The following is an 18,691-nucleotide window of genomic DNA, read 5'->3' on the forward strand; positions in this document are numbered from 1 at the left end:
AGGCACAACACATGTTTAAGAATAAACATTGCTTTATGCTGTAGGTGGCATTAGATGGGTTTTAAATCTCTGCTCTGTATAGACAGTTTATGGGCAGAAAACTCTTTATAGAATCTGTCTTCTGTAGAGCAGAACTGCTTGAAGGACTACATAACAGATAAGTCATTTTCCTGTTAAATTGGGTTGTTATTCCCAGTGGTGAAAGAAACATTGACAAGTGCTGTATTTTCCAGACCCATTTTAGGGCTAACGGTTCCTAAGTTGATCTTAACTTGATGTGGTCAAAGAACGACTAGGCAAAATATTGAAATCTTCACATGGCTTTTTACCATTCCCTTCTTGCTTGGATTCCCAGAAGGAGATTTTCCAGAAAAATAAGGGCCTCAGAACTGGATCCGTGGAAATCAGTAACAAAAACAAATGCCTGTTGTGTTATTTCTGTCCCCAGCTACTGCAAGATTGTTGTGTACAGAATGGCTTCTTGTGCTCTGGGCAATGTGGTTTTAATGTTAACTTCTACCTCTCCACGGGGGAGACTCTTCAATATAACTCACTGATATTCAGCCTAAATGTTTCTTTGTGAAGTTTCATCCCATTAACCCTGGCTTCACCCTACTTTAGTCCTATAAGTGATTCCTCTTGCTGCTGTGCCTGTTCCCGAAGCAATGGCAGGGAAGGGCATGGGGTATCACACTGGGGTTAAGGCTATATCTCATAGCCAGAAGCTGAGGGTTGAGGCTTTAAGCACAGTGTGAAAACCATTTACTCCTGGAGTGTGCTCTGGGGGCATCCCCTCTGTAAGCAACTCTTGCTGCAGACTGTCCATCTGCTGCCCTTCGTTTCTGCAGAGAAGCTATTAATGCTGTTCACAGAGCTGGGGACGTGGCTGGGGGCAGCTCATGCCTCTGAATTCACAGCTCAGTGATGCTCTGCCCTCTAGGTGAAGGGTCAGTCTGATCCCTTTACGGATTAGATACTCAGAGGTCTCTCTGGTTAGGGATGTAATTAGAAAGTGCAGAGTTGTTGCTTTTACAGTGTTGGAAGGTGCTTTAGAAATGAGAAAGATGTGCTACGAGTAGCGGATATATAGAATGAAATGTAAAAGTAAGGGGTAAAAATATTGCTGTTTTGGAGCTGAAGTCTTATTAAAGTCCTGACTGTTCTATTTGGGCAAATTCTTTCTAAAGTATCATATGTCACCAAAATCCCATTAAACTGTCACATAAATTATCAGAGTTTCCTTTTTCCATCACTGTGGATTACCCAGGGAGATATTTTTATGACAATGGAAGCTTTTTAGTCTGCTCCTCCTGCCTGATTTCATTTCAGATGAAATCCTTCTCTCAGAAAAGAGCCCATGGATTTTGTAGCTCTGTGGACCTCTGCACTCTGTACAGCAGTTATCCTGCCCGTCTCTGCTGCACTTATCTCCTGCCTGCACCTTCTTTTAGACATGCGACAATTTAGAGCAATGCTGCCAGTTCTCTGATCGCACTGAATGAGAACACTGTGGGATTGTTTTGATGAATCTCTGCTCCAACATCTTCCGGTCTTCTGAGCATTCACTGACTGGTACTTCTCCCAGGCCAGTGGTGTTACTTTCATATGAAAAAGCTCAAAAGGTTAGAGAGTCACATATGTACCTAACTTGAAAATACATATATTTTTCTACTTGCTGTGTCTTGGAAGTATTGCATCTCTGCAAAGTAATCTAAATTTTTCCCGTGCTGGCTGAAAAACATACGGATTAATGGTCAGGCCATGGCAGTACAAAATACCTGAGTGTCTGAAATTGCCTGCTACCATAGAACAAATTAAGGTTGTAATGTGTGTGTTATAGAAGCAGGGGATGATAGATCCTTGCCTGCCTTTGACAGGTAATCTGGAGCTCCCTACATCAACTGGGTAATCTGTTGGGAGGACTCTTGGAGCTGATTTTAGTGTTTGCTTATCACCCCTGTCAAAGGGTGCACATGCAGAAGCTGAGAACCAGTAGACTTAAGGGTAATAGAAGGACTTTGGAAGATAATTAGTAATGAAAGGAATCCCAGTAATTATATTACTCCAATCTTAAAATGGTAGGACTGTCACTAACAGAAGAGGGGAGACAGAACTTTCCATAAATATTTCTGATCTCTATGTGAGAAACCCAAGAGATGTCAAAATATGATGATGATGATGATGAAATCATTCTGATTAGTTGCCAATTAGTGGCTAATGCTTAACATATTTTAAAGTGGCTAACATTAGATAGTAAGCAGACACCTTACCTCAAAGAGATCAAAGATGGTTGAGGTGCCCTGTGGACTGGAATAGTGATTCCAGCAGCTGTCAGAACACAGAGGTTATTCCAGAGGACTGGAGGGGAGTCTTGGACCCAATTTCTAAAGAATGACCTGTGTGGCTACAGGCCTTGTACTGACACTGTTCTGGGTGCTGTAGTGGCTTGATGCAGGAACTCAAGAATAAGGACCTAGTGGAAAGTTCAGTAGCATAAATAGGCAGGCACACCAGTGGGGACAGTCAAGTCACTACAGATTTGCTTAGCTGATAGACAGTAACTTGCATTTATTTTTATGTAGCCTAGTCCCAGTGGATGGTGAGAACAACTGATTGCTCTCTCTTTTTATAGCAGCCTTTTGTAACTTAAAGGTTATTTCCTTCCTCTCTGTTAATCTTTCCTTTCTGAGTTTAAAAGCCATTTTCTCCAATTTTTCTTTGTAAGTTATGATATCTGAACCTTTCATCTTTCTTAATGATCTCTATTCTAGTTTTCATCAAATTCATTTTTAAACTGTGGTGGCCAGCAATGGGCACAGCACTCCAGCTAGCGAAAGTAACGATGTTCCTCATCTTAGTGGTGACATTGGCTGTTACTACATCCCAGGAGAGCTGCCATTTTTGGGACTGCATTGCATCACTAACTCATCTGCTACAATTCTCTGATCCTTCTTGCAGTATTTCTTAACCAGCTGTCTTGATTTTATTCCCTTGGAATCTGGCTGAGGGGAGCAGCAAGACCTGCCAGGAGCCTAAAGTTCATGAGACAGTGGCTGATGAGACCTTGGCAGGGCCAGGAGTGATGACGGGAAATTTAAATGTAGTATATCCAACACCAGCCCTCGGTCACCTAGGCAAGCAGCTCTGGTGATGACACAATCGAGTGTTCCAGTGTGGTTGTACCGGGGCAACCTCAGGGGAGCAGAGAGACCCTCTGGCAGCCTGAGCAACAGCAGCTGAGACGACCTGAGTGCAACCAGGAGCAATGGTGGCCAAGCTGCTCCTGTGCTACAAAATAAACCCTGGGGAGCACTAGCGATCAAGATGGGCACGCATGGTGTGACATGGCAGTGCACACAGGGGGCTCTGTAACTTTGCTCCACCGAGGATCAGTATTATCCACCTGGCAGACTCCAAACCCTGCACCTGTCACTTACTGATGCAGCTTCACAGACAAAGCTCTGGTGGAACAGGCTGCCACAGGTTGTGCCTGTCCTGATGGCAGTGCAGGACAGTATCAGAGCTGTGGGATGTGCAGCCAGGTACAGCAACTCCTCAGTGGCAGAGCTCCAGGAAGAGGTAAATGCAAGGTAGCTTGACTGTCATCAGGCTAATAAGGCAGCTGCACTGTAACAGCTGCATGGTTTCAGTTTTGAAGCTCAGTGTTACCTGAGCAGTTCAGAGGGTGTGCAGAGTGAGACAGGATATGCCAGTGAATGCTGAGCTGGTGTATTCAAAACTGGATTGTAATGCAGTGCTTGGAAATTCCAGCTGGAGTAATTCAGGTGCACTTACTTAAGATGGGGATGTTAGTTATAAATAGAAACAGTTTGCAAAGGGTTATAGTAGGTTTTCCATTGGATAGAAGTTCCAAAAATAAGATCTGGTTCTTCACTCTTCGGCAAGAGGTACATTTTGATTTGAACAGGAATTGATTCATGTGGGTTTCCTTTTGGCTTCAGTCATACAGGTCACACTAAATAATGGTAGTGGTTCCTGCTCCTTCAAGAGCTTGGGGTTTTTGACTCTGCCCCAAAACAGACTTGACAACTTGCTTATAAATTTTTTGGAGTTAAAAACCAGCAGTGGTAAGATGTCAAGCTGCACCAAGGCTGAACACTCAGCCGTCCATATTCAGCTCCCTGATCATCTCTGATGCAGAGGTGAATGAATTCATAAAACACATGCACAAAAGGAGGTTGCCAAGCAACTTGGAGCCTGAAGCTCCACAACCAAGCTATGAAGGTAGAGAAAAGGCAGCTGAGGCAATCTGTAGTGTTCACTTCTTTGCCATAGGTAACAGTAATAATACATATAAAACAGACCTAGTTAAGAAAGGAAAAGCTCATTGATAATTGTAGAAAACAACAGTTGGTCCTGCCTGACTGTGTATTTTGCCTCTGTCTTAAGTTTTTTCTGCTTTTGGAGCGTTCAGCCAAAAGCAGGGTCAACAAGGAGACAGCATTGTTGGGGAGAGGGGAGATGAGGTGAAGAAAGAGTTGTTATATCTTAAGGCAACTGAAAGATTGACAACTAGAGGAAAATTTTTGAGGGAAGTGACTGACACAGATTCTGCCTCAGATTAATCTCATGTTTTCTGTGATCTCAGTATTTGATGCTTTTTCCAAACATACCTTAATATATTCATTGGACATCACACCATATCCTGTCTTCTCTCTGCCTTTGTGTAACTGTGCAGCCTTGGGCATATCAGATGTGTCCAGGACAGGAGGCAGCTGTGACATGCATGGAAGAACTATATGGTGGTGCTCCTGTTTACCCATCGTTTGACTCACAGAGTACCCTGTAGTGACCATAGCTAATTAACTTGGAAGGGAGAGTTTATCTTTCTTGGTTTCTGTCTACTACATTCTGGAGTAAACTTGACCTTTATTTGTGTAATGGTCACGTTAAATCATGCTGTATTTTGGCATCGGGGGGAAGAAAAATAATTTTACGTCCTAATGGCCCTAGGACTGGGGTAAATGGAAGAAAGGTATGCAGAAGTGCAGCCAGAAAAATTCCTGTTAAGACCTAGATCTAGGTTGAATTTCTCACATCCTGCATATGTAATTCCATTTGATTCCTTATAAAATCCTAGCCCTGTGTTTCAATGCCTTGTCCCTTTACAAATGACATGGCTCAAATCTCAGCTTGAAATAATTTAGAGTATCAACTCAGGTCAGGGCATATGGAACTGCATTTCATTTCCATTCTGTGCTCCTCTTGATGAGGGACGCTGCTGTGTTAATGGGGTTTTGTTCATTTCTTGCATGCTGCTTTCCCCGACTGATGTCATAATTAGTGACATCAAAGTCACCTCTTAGCGAACCTTTGTGGTGACATGACTAGTGGAGGATCCTTACAAGAGTCAGGAGATTAAGCAGCAAGTTAGCAGTACTGGAAGAACAAAGCTTGAATTTCCTGCATGTATCCACAGTCAAAATGAATCAAGAGAAAGGGGTGTGGGGAGTAGGTGATACCTTAGTAGAATTATTACTCAAAGGGTTTTTGCTCAAAGTTTTGCAAGAGGAATCTGTGATGCTTTAATCTCTCACCTCGGGTATTGTTGGTGCCATGTTATATTCTGGACATAATGAAATGTAACACAGTGTAACGAGACATGATCTGTTGGACAAGGCTTTATGTAGCATGAAAAGGTTCCTCTGCTTTCTCTTTTTATTATTTACATTCCCAGAGAAGGTTATGTGTCATGTGGGCTTTGCAGAGATAAATTGCAAACCTGAGCTTTCTGGCAGCTTCCCAGGAACTTTGGGAGGATTTTGGCGAAGTGTTGGACTGAGGAGTTTGAAGACTCAAGCTCAGCCTTGAGCCTGGAAGGAGGTATGTGAGAGAGCTTGTAGCTGTCTGTCCTGAAGATAGGTTTAGCATGGCACAAGAGGTTGTCACAAGCCACTCTGAGCTAGCACAGAGGAAGGGCAGCTGAGCACCAGTATAAACCAGTAAGTTATGCTGGGTAGCACTGAAGTGCATAAGTCTTGTTTGGTGCCTGTCAGTTGGAGTGCTGAGAGTGGCTGTGAGTGAGCTTTAATGTTTATCAGAGCTACAATTTCAAGGCAGATAAGTGACTGGATATGTTGTAAAGCGTAGGACTGAGTGACTCCTGCTTGCCACAGAGTTAAATCTCTGTTTCCCAGGTGTTTCAAGGGTAGCAGGTTTTATGGCCGTGTCATCAGCTCTTTGCTCTATTTGCTGCTTCGTTAGTCTTCATTGTGGGTGCAGTCAGGGGGAGCACAGCATTCAGATGTGGGATTTGTCTGCTATGGCTCCTGTGAAGGGAACAGGCAGTTAGCAAGCTCTGAGGTCTCTTTGCTGGTACATACCTTCCTTACGACGCTCTTGTGGATGGGACGTCAGAGCTGCCGATGTGCTTGTCAGGATGGGGGTGCATTCAAAGGAAACTTTAACTGGAGTAGAGAGATTTCCTTGGCTGGACCCACAAGCTGTGGGCCCCTCCGTTGTCACCCACAGGGAAACAGTGTAGATGACTTCTGTCTGGTCTCTTCCCCTCCCGTTTCCTGACTTTTAAGGTCTGGAAACTTCAAAAGCTTCTCTGACATTGAATCTAAGTAAGACAAACTTGACTTTGATCATCTTTGAGAGGAAGAACAGAACTCGGGTCTCTGCCAGTCCCATGCTATTTGCAATTAACAGAATTATAGCAAATTTTTCTGGGTTTCTGAGACGAGAAAGCTCTTTCTTGGTTTCTTTTTTCTTATTTTAACTGAGGAAAGAACCTCTCAATTAAGATGCTGTGCTCTCTCCGAAAATACAGAAGAGATAAGAGTTGTTAAAGCTGTGTTCATCAATTCCAAAAGAGAACACGTTTTATTTTGCTTTGTGCTATTTACAGCTGTTGTCCATTAGGAGTCCTCAAGAGCCTCATTCACAGCTACAACAGCACAGTCCCATAAGTTTAGCTCGGCAATGAGCCTGCAAAACAGCACTAAATCATGGTGATGGGAGAAAGACGAAAATGTTTGGAAATGGCAAAATGCAGTTGATGTCTTTGTGAAAGCTGTTCTTTGCTTGTTGGTATTTTAAAGCATTGCTAAGGTAGACTGTAATACACAACTAGCTGGAGCAAAATAGAAACTGTATACACCAATTTTTTGGGAAAAAAAATCAGTGGCTAGTAGTTCTTCAGGAGCTAAAGGAATCTTTTGCAGTCCATAAGTGCCCTAGGTACTTATATATGCACATTGACTAAAATGTATCAACTTCACAATGAAGTAAGGTGTAAGAATTATGAAAGGCTAATATATGACTGTTAAGAAACAGAATTCCAGTAGCTTTACTGGCCCACAATGTGGTTACTCTGTGTGAGCTCTGAGCTGAGAGCGCAGTTCTCATGCCCACCAAAAGCTGCAGTACAAAGCATGGATGTGTGTAGCTGTGAAGGGGGGATTTTTCCAAATCTGAGTACATCCCCGAAAGATGTAACTAAATTGTCATGTACGTATTGAGTGGAACTGTGCAAAATATACAGTTAAGGAGAAAAATTAGTGCTCATTCCTGGTTTGACTGTGAAATGAGAAATGTAATCTGTATTTTCAGCTCCAACAGTCTTTTGTCAGACAAATAGCGAAACACCTCTTTAATAACATCTATATTTTTCAGTGTGGTGTTCTACCTCCCTGTTTAACATTAACTCATTAATGATTTGTAGAGCATTTGGAAGCTGAAGGACAGTTTTGGGAGCAAAGGATGAAGGTGTATAACTTGCTGATTCATCATTTGTTTACAAGGGCCCTCAGCTGATGCCTCAGGATTGTTTTCTGTCCTGTTACCACTCCCAAGCCTGTCATTTGGGGTCCCTCAACTCATGTCAGGGAACAGGGCCTGAGCTCTGACGTTGTCTGGTAGAGCAGGACAAACCTCTCTTGGCATTGTTGTGATGCTCTGACAGATAATGGTTTCCACTAAAGTAAATCTGTCAAGTTGACTTGTGACAATGCCTTAAGATCGTGAATGCTCACAGAAGGATCGTTTTAAGACAGATAATTGTGTTGTCCTTTCCTTTTATTTTCTGTGCCTGGCAGGTGTCTGTCTGCCTTCTCCTGTTTCCTTAGCCCATCCATGGAGTGTGCTCAGCACAGATGGGCTCTTCAATGAATCTGCTGTCAAACTTGGTCTTTTCTAAGCATATGTATACTGAGAGATTTTTGGAGACTTATAACTAGATCAAATGTGGGTGCTTTTTCACAGGAACAGCAAATAACATCTGATAACAAGGAAACTTTCTCTGTTAAGATGCAAGTCTGCTTTGAAACAGGTTCAATAGGGTTTATCAATGAACTGTTTAGTAAGACTTTTTTTTAAAAAAAAAAAAAATAAAGCCACACTCCAAATTTTCTCCCCCAAATCCCACAGTTTGTCTCCTGTACCACTTTTATTGCTAGAAACAGCAGAACTCTTCTAGTTGCAACTTCTCAAAATCAGCTTTGTGTATCTGAGTGTGTCTCTATATTATATAAAACTGAAAACTGTCTTTCCACCAAATTAACAGCCTGCCTTAGCTCTACCTCTGCAGCTTAACTAGGTAACATGTTCATGTATATCAGTTTAAATTGATTAGTTATGATTCTGACCCTAAACACAGTTACTGCCAGAAATCAGACAATTTGCATGTTCTTGGAGCCCTTATGGGTGGCCAGATCTGCTTACGGACTTGGAAAGTTCTCAGCTGTTAATTGGGAAATGCTGAAAGTTGAGAAGGATCTTAAAATAAAATAAAAATAATTTCTCACTTCTTTTAAACTGTAGGGAAGTTTTATAGGGTCAGACTTTCAAGAATTGCCAGACAATATGCTGGTGTCATTTTGAGAGGCTGTAATCTGCACATGCAAAATTCCTTATAATGGTACATGTAAATATCTGTAAGGTAGAATAAAGAAGCAAAGGGACAGGGATAAAACTAAACTAACATGCTGGTTCTGAGGACCAAACATGGAATCAGTTGGCAGATAACACCTCTGGGAAATGTCTGGACTATTTAGGGATATGTGTTCCCTAAAATGTAAGTTGGGTTGTTATCTCAATTAAAAAGTAATAAAATCCACTTGTAAAAGTATTGTTCAAAGAGAAGTCCTGTCTAAGTTTTGGGGGCTTTTTTGCTTTGTTTTACAGGCAATCGTCCTTATGTGTTTCTAATGGCCCGTGTTCACCCTGGTGAAAGCAATGCCAGTTGGGTAATGAAGGGGACCCTGGAGTTCCTTGTGAGCAGTGATCCCATTGCCGACCTCCTGCGGAAATGTTTCATCTTCAAGATTATCCCCATGCTTAATCCTGATGGAGTCATCAATGGCAAGTGAGTTGTGACATGTACTTATTTTGGGATTTTGCTGGGTTTGTCTGCAGGCTTTACCCTGTGCAATAGCAGGAGAATTCCCTTTGCATTGTATTTTGTTATGTTATCAATCCTGTATGGAAAATGTGAATCTGAGAGATAGTCCAATGTGCTGTCTTGAATTTGTCAGAAGTATGTGATTCTGTATTGTATGTGGCCGTAAGATCTTTGAGTTGTCTGGATGGAGTATTAGTGGTGCAGAGAAAATGGATCTGCCTTTATAAATGGAGTTCAGTTTGTTCTGCTAAAGCAGCGGGGAAGAATTCACCTGCAAGACAGATAAGCTTGGGAATAACTGGCTTTAATTAATGCTTTGTATAGCCTGATGGGGGGAAGACAAGTAAGGATCTATTAAATGTTCACATTTTTGTGGAAATATTTCCACATAGTGAAGCTCCCTCCTTCTCCTGCCTCCTATTTAATCTTTCCTCCTACATGTTTCCTAAGAAATACTGAATCTGAGCTTGGAAAATACAGATTTCTTTTTGCTTTCTTTGCATTATACCATCCCTGCCCACCCAGCCTAACTTGCGTTAGTGGAAAAAGTACAACTCTGCTGCTAATATGTTAACATGAAATAAATATTGCTATGCAGCCAGTGAAAGAGGAATCCCGTTTGAAGGCTTGAAGAGTACACTAAGATAAGGTAGGCTTTCAATTTTTTTGGAAAAAATCTCCAGTGTTTCTGCAGATGGTAGAGTTTGTTCACTTCATTGGGTGTTTGTGGAGCGGCTGCAAGTTAATAACTGTCAGTCCTGTCCCTGCAGGGGCAGGATATGATGATCACATTCCACCGTTAGCTGGCAAGTTGTATGTTTTGACCTGGCGATGAGATCTTGCAGGTTTTGGGAACAACTGTGTCCCCTGGTTTGTTGCAGGGGAACATGAGGCATATCTTGAAGATGAAAGATGAACTTAGGCACTGAAACACACAGCAAAATGTGGAGGAAGAACTTTTTTTTTAAGCTGGGTTCTCCTGTCTGCTTTTAAGTCAGGCTGTGCAGACTGGGTGTTACAGAAAAACAGTCTTGAACAACAACCAAGTTGAGCTTGGTTCTAATCTAATTCATTTCAGTTTAGGGTGATGTGTTTGGCAGAGAGCAGCTTGGAGTTTTCTGACAGTCTCTAGTCTGTGACTATGAACAGTCACAGCTTTTATCCTGCTACACTCCCCAGGAACCTGAGAATCTAAGTAGTCTGGGACTGTAGCTGGATATTGCCCCAGAGTATCCGAAGCCTCTGCTGGCACCAAATGCTTCCTTGATCCTTCCAGGCAACAGAAGCAAAAAAGAAACATTGCTTCTTTTTTTTTTTTTTTTTTTAATTTTTTCCTTTCACTGCACTTAATTAAAGTTTCCAGCAGATGGAGGACTAGAGGGAATGTCTGACCTTTTTTATCCATCTGTCAGGAGCGAGTGTAGCAGAGAAGGGGCCCTCAGAAGGGAGGATGTGGCTCTTGGTGACACCTGGATGAAGTGAACTGCCTGAGCTTGTGTCACATGGGAAGGTGTTTTGTCTACCCTGGTCCAGATGAGTTTAAATTGTAGTTAAATCTGGTGATGAGTTAAAGTTGGGTAAGTCTTGCATGTGGGATAGGAGCAGGGGAACAGGGACTTGGTCATGGCTCTGTTAGTGATTGTGAGGCCTGGGGAAGAGAGAGAACCATTCCTTTGTGCTTTAATTGAAATACTTCTGTTTTGTAAAGCCTCCTGTGGCGCAGATATTCTTCTTGTTTCTTGCTACGTGCTTGTCTAGGAGACATACCATAACCTTTGAGCAGTTTGAAAGGAAGCCTGAAGTATGCATATTGTGAGCATTTTCCTTCAATATAGATCTACTACCGTTTTAAGTTGTAAGCTTGTTTTTAACTTGTAAAATGTGGAAAATATTATTCTCAGGAAACTCTAGATTTATGAGGAATGGTGCAGAGAAGCCTTTGAAACTTTCTTAGGTTGGTTTAAAAAAAAGTTGATCTGTTCAAGTGAAATCTTTGTACCTTGAAACTAGATTAATTGTAGTCACAGTTGTGTAGAATCTGGAAAGCAGGTTTCAGTAAGAAAACTTGTAAAAAGCCTAATTACAGAGGCACAAAAAGGACCTTTTATGAAGGAACAGAACACTCTTTGCTGTCCGTACTGTTCCACTTTATCACACATTTGAGTATGGAGTTGAGTGTGCTCATGTGCGCCTGTGCAGTTCATGCGAACTTGTGATGTGGTCATACACTATTGTCTGCACCTGCTGTGCATCCTTCTGCCAGCAGCCTGCTCATCCAGCTGTTCTGCAACATCTGCTCAGACCTGCGAGCCATCTGCGCACACATGCCTGGCGCTCCCACACGTGTGCTCACCGTCACAACATGGTAGTCAATGTTTTCTGGTTTTGGCTTGACTTCTCCAGACACTGCAGTTCTAGATAAATATTGCTATTTATTGCACCTAAATTTATGGATATTAATTATATCTGTATAACCTAATTTATATCACCATAAAAAGCAGTAATAAGTGATGCCAAATGCTAACACTCAATGCTTGCCAGCTCTACCTGTTTGAGGGTTTTTTTTCCCCCAGCTCCCAGAAGTATTAAATTAAAAATAATTGGCCTTGCAAGATCATTGATCAAGCAAGAAGTTGAAGCTCCTGGGGAAGAGATTTTGTTTTAAAAATACCTCATGTGCAGACTGCTCATGGAGTGTCCATCTACTTTGTGTATTCAGAAATTCTCTTCCATCTCTCAAATCCCTAACTGGCCCATATTGTGTTTCTCGGAGTTCATGTCTCACTCCAATGTCGCCATCTTTGTCCTCTTCCTTTTGATGCTTCCTCTTTCTTTTCTTCTGTCTGCTCTTTTCTCACTCTCCTTTCTATTGAATCAAAGAAGCTTTTCATTGAATAGAACTTCATGCATTTTATAAATTACTTGAACCAGTTGGTGGAGATGGGAGCTTGTGAGTCTTATTTTTCGTATATGAAGATGAATTTTTTGGAAGCTGCATGATTTCTTCAAAGCCATGGGGTAACCAGAGTAGCAGTTAACAAGAGGGAATCCTGATTTGTTGTTTGGATTATAGCCATGGTCTATTCTTTGTGTGGTTTAAAAATGCCCTGTTCCCTCCTGTGCCTGTCCTCCCACAACACAGGCTGAGTAAAGCTCTTCTGAGCTCAGAGGTAAAGAAGGTGAGGTGCTGGGGTTTATTCTCTGCTTTGGTATCCACTCCCACCTCATTTAGACTGTTTATTCCATTCTGTTCTAGTTACAGGGCTTTGTTTGTCACCTTCTCAAATCCAGCAGAGAAAAGCTTTACTACTTTGACAATTACTGAATTGGAAAGATAGAAACGTTCAGTAAAATAACTTGTACAACAGGTTTCCTCTGCACACTCTCAAAAGTTACAAAGGGAAAAATGAGTGTCTACCCACTTATTCTTTGGAATCTGGTCCTTTGTTTTTTGAAGGACACTCTTAAGAGGAGCAGCAGAACATTTGTCTCTATACCCAAAACTCACTGTTTGTATATGTGCCTTTCTCCTATTTTAATGCTTATCTCTTGCATTGTATTCTCTGGACAATAAGAGGCAGAACTGATCAGAAACAGGGAAATAAAGCCAATGGCCATTCTGAGGAGTTGGTTTATGATCCAGAACTGCATCCTCAAGGATTAAATCTTGAGGTGATATCATACAAAACTGTACAACTGTAGACACCCCTTCTTCTGCTCCTCCTTCTCTTTATTGCTTCTCAGTGGTCAGAGCGTGCACAGCACGAGCTAGAACACAAGCTGCAGTAGTGTTCTTCATCTCTCATCTCTGCAAGCTGTTTCTTGGTGGAACCAGAAGTGGGGTCTGGCCCTGCACCTCTCTGTGCTATGGGGGTTGCTCCAATTTCAACTAAGGCTCTTTGCCCTGTGCTGATGTGACAGCCCATCCTTGGCTCTCTTTCTACGATAAACATCCATCTGTAGGTAGCTGCACCCCAGGACTCTCCCTTCTGACAGTGCTTCCTATGCAATATTGTTTATGCCTTCCTTTATCAGTTGGAGCTGCTGGGCCCCGTGAGTTATTAGCTCTATTCACTCATTGTCAGTGTTTCCTCCTTTGTAAATATGTCCCCATACGTCTCTGCTCCAGAGGAATATGCTTTCTCTTCTATTTACTGCTTTCCCCGGCCCCCCCCCTCCTCATCGCTCTCTCCACCCAGTGGCCCAATAACAGCCAAGGAGATAAATAAGCTACATAACTCTTCCCAGCTATTATTTGTTGTTGTTGTTGTTGCCCTGCATGGTAATATATATAATAACAAGGAAACAAATCTTATTACTAAAGTAATTACAATAAATAAAAAGCCGAGAGGGGAGATGAGGGAAGGATCTGTCGAGGGAGTGATTGCAGTAGGATTTTTTAAAATTTAATTTACTTGAGATGTTCTCTGCCACTTTGTTGATACCCTGCTGAGGGGGGCTGTGACTAATTAGCAGCCAGCTGTTGTTCTAACACCCTCACCTAATTTATTGTGTGGCTGAGTCTCTGAAACAGGAGCTTGTGTGATATCACTGTCTATGGGACTCAGCACCAGCCTCGTGCCACTGGCTGACTTTATTGCTTGGTGCTTTTGTTTCCCAGAAGCTGAATAGCTGAAATTTTGGGTGCTTTGCTGTCATTCCTCTTATCTTCCAGCATATTCCATATGCTTTCAGGAGTCTGGGCTAGAAAGTCCATGCAAGCTATTGCATTATAGCTGCTTGTCCTAGTGTCCAGAGTAATAACAGACCAAAACAACTGCTAGGTTTTTGACAAATTGCCCAGAGAACTGCACGCTGTCTGTGTGCCTTGGTAGAGAACAAAATAGACCGAGCAGCAGAAAGTCTGGTGTGGCAGGGTCTAGGGGTTGTTAAACTCCTAAGTCTGGAGCCTCATTCTCTTGCTTGCAGGTTTCTTATGAAAGCACCATATTACTACTTGTCAGTAGAATGGAGATTACAGGATCATCTGTCTTCTAAATGGTCTTGAAAACTAATTAGTTAATGGCCATATTAAGAACTTGAAGGATTTAATGTATTGTCCATTGTTTCATTAGTCTTTCATTTGCTTTGTGAAGGCTTTGTGAAACTCTGAAACAGTAAAGGTACCTCAGGAATTGAGTGCATCTCCATTGGCTCTTTCATACCCAATTTATATTGGTGGTGCACGATCACCTGGGAATTTTGCTACAAAAATCACTTGACGTGGGCTCAGTGATATTACTGTCTTGGACTATTAAATACTTTAGCTTGGAAATTATTTCATTTTAGATAGGTTCTACCTTGTATTTTCAAGTTCACATGAATATTAGATATGAACATGATGTTCCACAGGCTCAGAAAGGAATAATTTTGTTCTATATTCATGTCTATTTTCCTGACCGACGATGGGAGTTCATAATCCAATGTGTGCACTCCTTTGAAGACATTTTCAGGAGCCAAGAGACTGGTGTACAAAGCTGGCTTTCAGTAAAGTTAATGAGATGATTGAATTATATTATTATTCCTGTTAGCTTGATTGTGTATCATTATCCCTTTTGTTTGTTATTATGCTTATTTGAGTCCCCTTTGTGGCATGTTATTCCCATAACAGTTGTGCCTGTGCTAAGCTCTGTGTAGAGATAGGTGACGAACAGCTAGTCCCTTGTTAGGGACTGAGGCATTAGTGGGACAGCCTGTGTGCTGGGGTTGTTGAGGGTGAAAAGGATGCTGGGGTGTTTTTTTCTCACCCATCCTGGTCCTTCTCAGCCCTGGCCACATATGCACTTAGTGGAGATATGAGCTTTGTAGTTACAGCTCTTCTTCAGTATTACATCCTGGGACAGGGAAAGTGTTCTGCTGCAATGACTTCTACAACCTCCTGATGAAGCTTTGTGAAGGATACCTCACTATCATCAATGCAGGAATTGGAGAATTGTATTAAAAATCAGGGATCTCTTTATACCTTCTTGGAAGCTGCAGTATGTACCTTGCAAACCTTGACCCAGCTGGCTGCATTGGTTAAACCTCCCCTGAGAAAAACTATTATTACTGCTGAACTTGGATTTTACTTCTTACCTGATTGTGGTAAACTTCAAATACTGATATCGAAATTGATTATTTTGGAGATGAGGTAATGACATGAATAAAGGGTCTGTTTTGGTCATCTATCTCAAGATCACATCTGCTTCTCCAAATCTAGTGCTTATTGGAAGCTACAGATTCAGAGCTGGAGTTGTTATTCATAGGATGGGCAAAGAGAAGTCCACAAAATGAAATTGTAAAAACTTCACTTTTATAGATGCGGTGAAGAATGTCCAATACTTTACTGCAATATCTACACTACCTGGAAAGCTGAAATTGCCTGGGAATGAAGGTTATTGTCTCTTGTAATATACCTTCGCATATTACATTGTGTAATAAATCAGGCAGTATTTCTTTAGCCCTGAAAACTGGACATCCCTGGAGTTCCGAGTGACATTTCACATTTTATGTGACCATTCAGTCCCTTTTAAGTACTAAAACATCATTTTTTGTGAAATATGCACAGAAATTATTTTTAAAGCCTATGAATAAGAAAAGCTGGAGCTCAGTTATGTAAGTGTAAAGCTTCTTTTCCATGAGTTTGATTTAAAAAAAATTCTGCGTTGGATTAGCTCTGTGTTTTGGCTAAAGTTGTTCTTTAATATTTTTATTTATTTCTGTATTTCTCTTTTTCCCTTCTCCTCTCTTTGGAATTTGTTATTCAAATGTAACAATAAAAGCTGGCAAAGTACTGTGATAAGAGGGGAGATATATAATGGTCTTGGGTTGGAGAAATGGACTAGCAATCGGAAATGATGTTTGTAGAAATGGGACTAAGAGGCTTATCCACAAAAATAAGCCTTATTTGAAAGCTTATGTTTTCAAAATTGCTTGTGCAAAAATACAGCTTCAGAGGGCCAGCTGAGCTTGAATTGTCCACCTGCACACATGGTTCATATGATTGCACATGTAATTGGGTTAATTATGTGGGCAGATATTGCTTCAGTGATTTCAGCAACTTGCCACCCTAATTTATGAATGCAACCAAATGTCCCACAGAAGCATCAAGATAGGTAAAACGAGAAAATTGAATCAATGTTGGAATGACAGAATCAGAAATCAAAACCTCTCTGCAACTGAGGAGGCAGCGCAGCTGGAAGTCAGGAAAAAGAAATCAGAGTTTTAATGCAGCAAAGCAGTTCTGTGTCTTGAAGAGGCAGAAAATCTGAAGATCTTTTGAAGACATGGTTCGTATTTGAACACACCTCAGCTCAGTGATACTGTAACCCTGATAGGGACTCTCAGGTAACGGTGATGATATTTCACTCCATGGGAATAGTGGTGATTTATGCTATAAAATTCAATAGAAATTATGCTGCGTTTGGAACTGTATCAAGCTGAACAACTTTCCATGGCCTTTTAGAATTGGCTTGTTGAATTTCACAAGTAGATGTGTCCTTGTATAAATTGGTTATATGTTCCATTATATCCCATAGGACTCTTCCATGTCCAGGGAAGCAGAACATAGAGAAGAACTGGCAGTGAACAATATAGTCTAGGTCTTAATTCACCTTTTGAATTGCTTTCATTTGTCTGCCACAAATGACAAGGACTTAAGGCATAATTATTATAATAGTTGGAGAAGAGCTGCTATATGAAAGCATCTCTAGTAGCAGAGTTTCCTTCTCTGTCCCCCGTGTTCCTCACATTTTTCTCCCAAAATGTTCATAAGCTCAGCTTTTGAAGGAGAGGGAAGTATCAGTTGTCCCGGGGGCACTTGCTCGCACTGAGCACTGCCTAAAGCAGAAATTCTGTTCCCAGTTCTAGCTCTGGTCAGTGGCGTCTTTCTACCAGCAGTAACACTAATGAAAACCTACTTCTTGAGGAACGTTTCCTGTATTCATTGTCTGTTAGCTAACAAAAGGTCATTAACATAAAAACAAAAAGCAAAGATTAAAAAAGCAATTTTTGTCTTCACTGTAATGGTTATGGCACATGAGAGGATGTAAAATGCAGAGCAGCTGAACACTCATAAACTATTTTAATGCCATTTAGAAATGAGAAGAAGCAGGGAACCAGGCTTACGTAGCAATGTAGTTTATTGCACTAATCAGTCACTTCTACAGAGCACTATCATGGTTTTAAATCTTTGCTCCAGTGATGTGAAAAAAATTAGTGATCTCTCATCCAAGTCTCTAATAGATCTTGGTCGATATCGTAGAAATCTCAAGTACCACATTTGAGCTAGCAGTGAATTCTCTGGTTAGATGGATATAATGTTGAGCAAAGCAGTTCCGGATTATACCTGTGATAACGGAGCAGTAACACAAGGTCTAAAAGTGAAGTAGAAGGAGCTATGGGAGGTTAAGACTAAGCTATATTTTGAGTGGTTTTATGTGGCAAAAGTAATGTCTCTGGGGCTAGGCTGAGATATCTGGAAAGGCACCTGACACTTTGTGGGTTGAACCATCTGCAGGGAATAGCCAAACCTTTTGTTGATTTACCTGTCTAGTGTCCTGCTATAAATATGGTTAAAGGTTAAACATGGAAATCCCTAGGGTGAAGGCAGTGGGAGAACAATAGTATTTCCTCCTCCAGAACATGCATGTTACACAAAGTTTTCTTCAAAATAAGTTCATATTTGGGGAATGTGTTGTCTGGTCTTGTGCATGTGCCAGTTTTCAAGTGGAGAAGAGCCAAGTGTTTTAAGTCGCAGTAATTTCTGTCTCTTTCCCTGACACGCAGGTGAGGGCACCCTTGAACTGTGCAATTTCTTTATCTATCTTTAGACAGATTTGAATGGTATGTAATACCATCCAGCACGCAGTCCGTTCAGAATCAAATAGTGTCCATATCAATGTCTTTGAGCTTTCAGAATCATAACACTCATCTGGGAATGTAAACAGAAAGGAAAATATTGCGAGAAATGTCTATTGCTGTAAACAGCAGAAATAATCTGGATCAAGTATATCTTTCCATTAAACACTATCTTACCAAAACAAAAGCCCAGCTCAGGGCTGTTATTTATAATAAATTGGCTTTGCCAGTACTCATATCTCTCCCTTTTTTGACTAGTATGTATTGGTTCTGATTGTGTGTACTGACGATAGCAATTTATTTGTTGTATCTTTTGTCCCAAAGGGTCTCGAAGTGCCATAACAAACTACCTGCTTTACTTTCAGGAGTTGCTCTCTGTTCTAAACTGGTGCAAAGTAGCTCTTTTGTAACCTCATAATCCATTGCCTCTGAATGCTGGGAACCGATGGTTTTAAGCCATCGGACAGAAGTTGTGACAAGTAGTTC

At 41.3% G+C, this 18,691-nt stretch overlaps 1 protein-coding gene across 3 annotated transcripts in view; it reads left to right on the forward strand.

Annotated features, from left to right (window-relative positions):
- Positions 1–18,691, forward strand: part of AGBL1 (AGBL carboxypeptidase 1) — a 275,197-nt gene that overhangs the window by 99,275 nt on the left and 157,231 nt on the right. For all 3 annotated transcript variants that reach the window (XM_071814025.1, XM_065847368.2, XM_065847369.2), the window contains one exon: positions 9,151–9,331. In XM_071814025.1, coding sequence (XP_071670126.1) covers positions 9,151–9,331 — 181 coding nt within the window. The remainder of the gene's footprint in view (positions 1–9,150; positions 9,332–18,691) is intronic.

Source organism: Patagioenas fasciata, chromosome 12, assembly GCF_037038585.1.
Source record: "Patagioenas fasciata isolate bPatFas1 chromosome 12, bPatFas1.hap1, whole genome shotgun sequence".
NCBI classification, from domain to species: Eukaryota; Metazoa; Chordata; class Aves; order Columbiformes; family Columbidae; genus Patagioenas; species Patagioenas fasciata.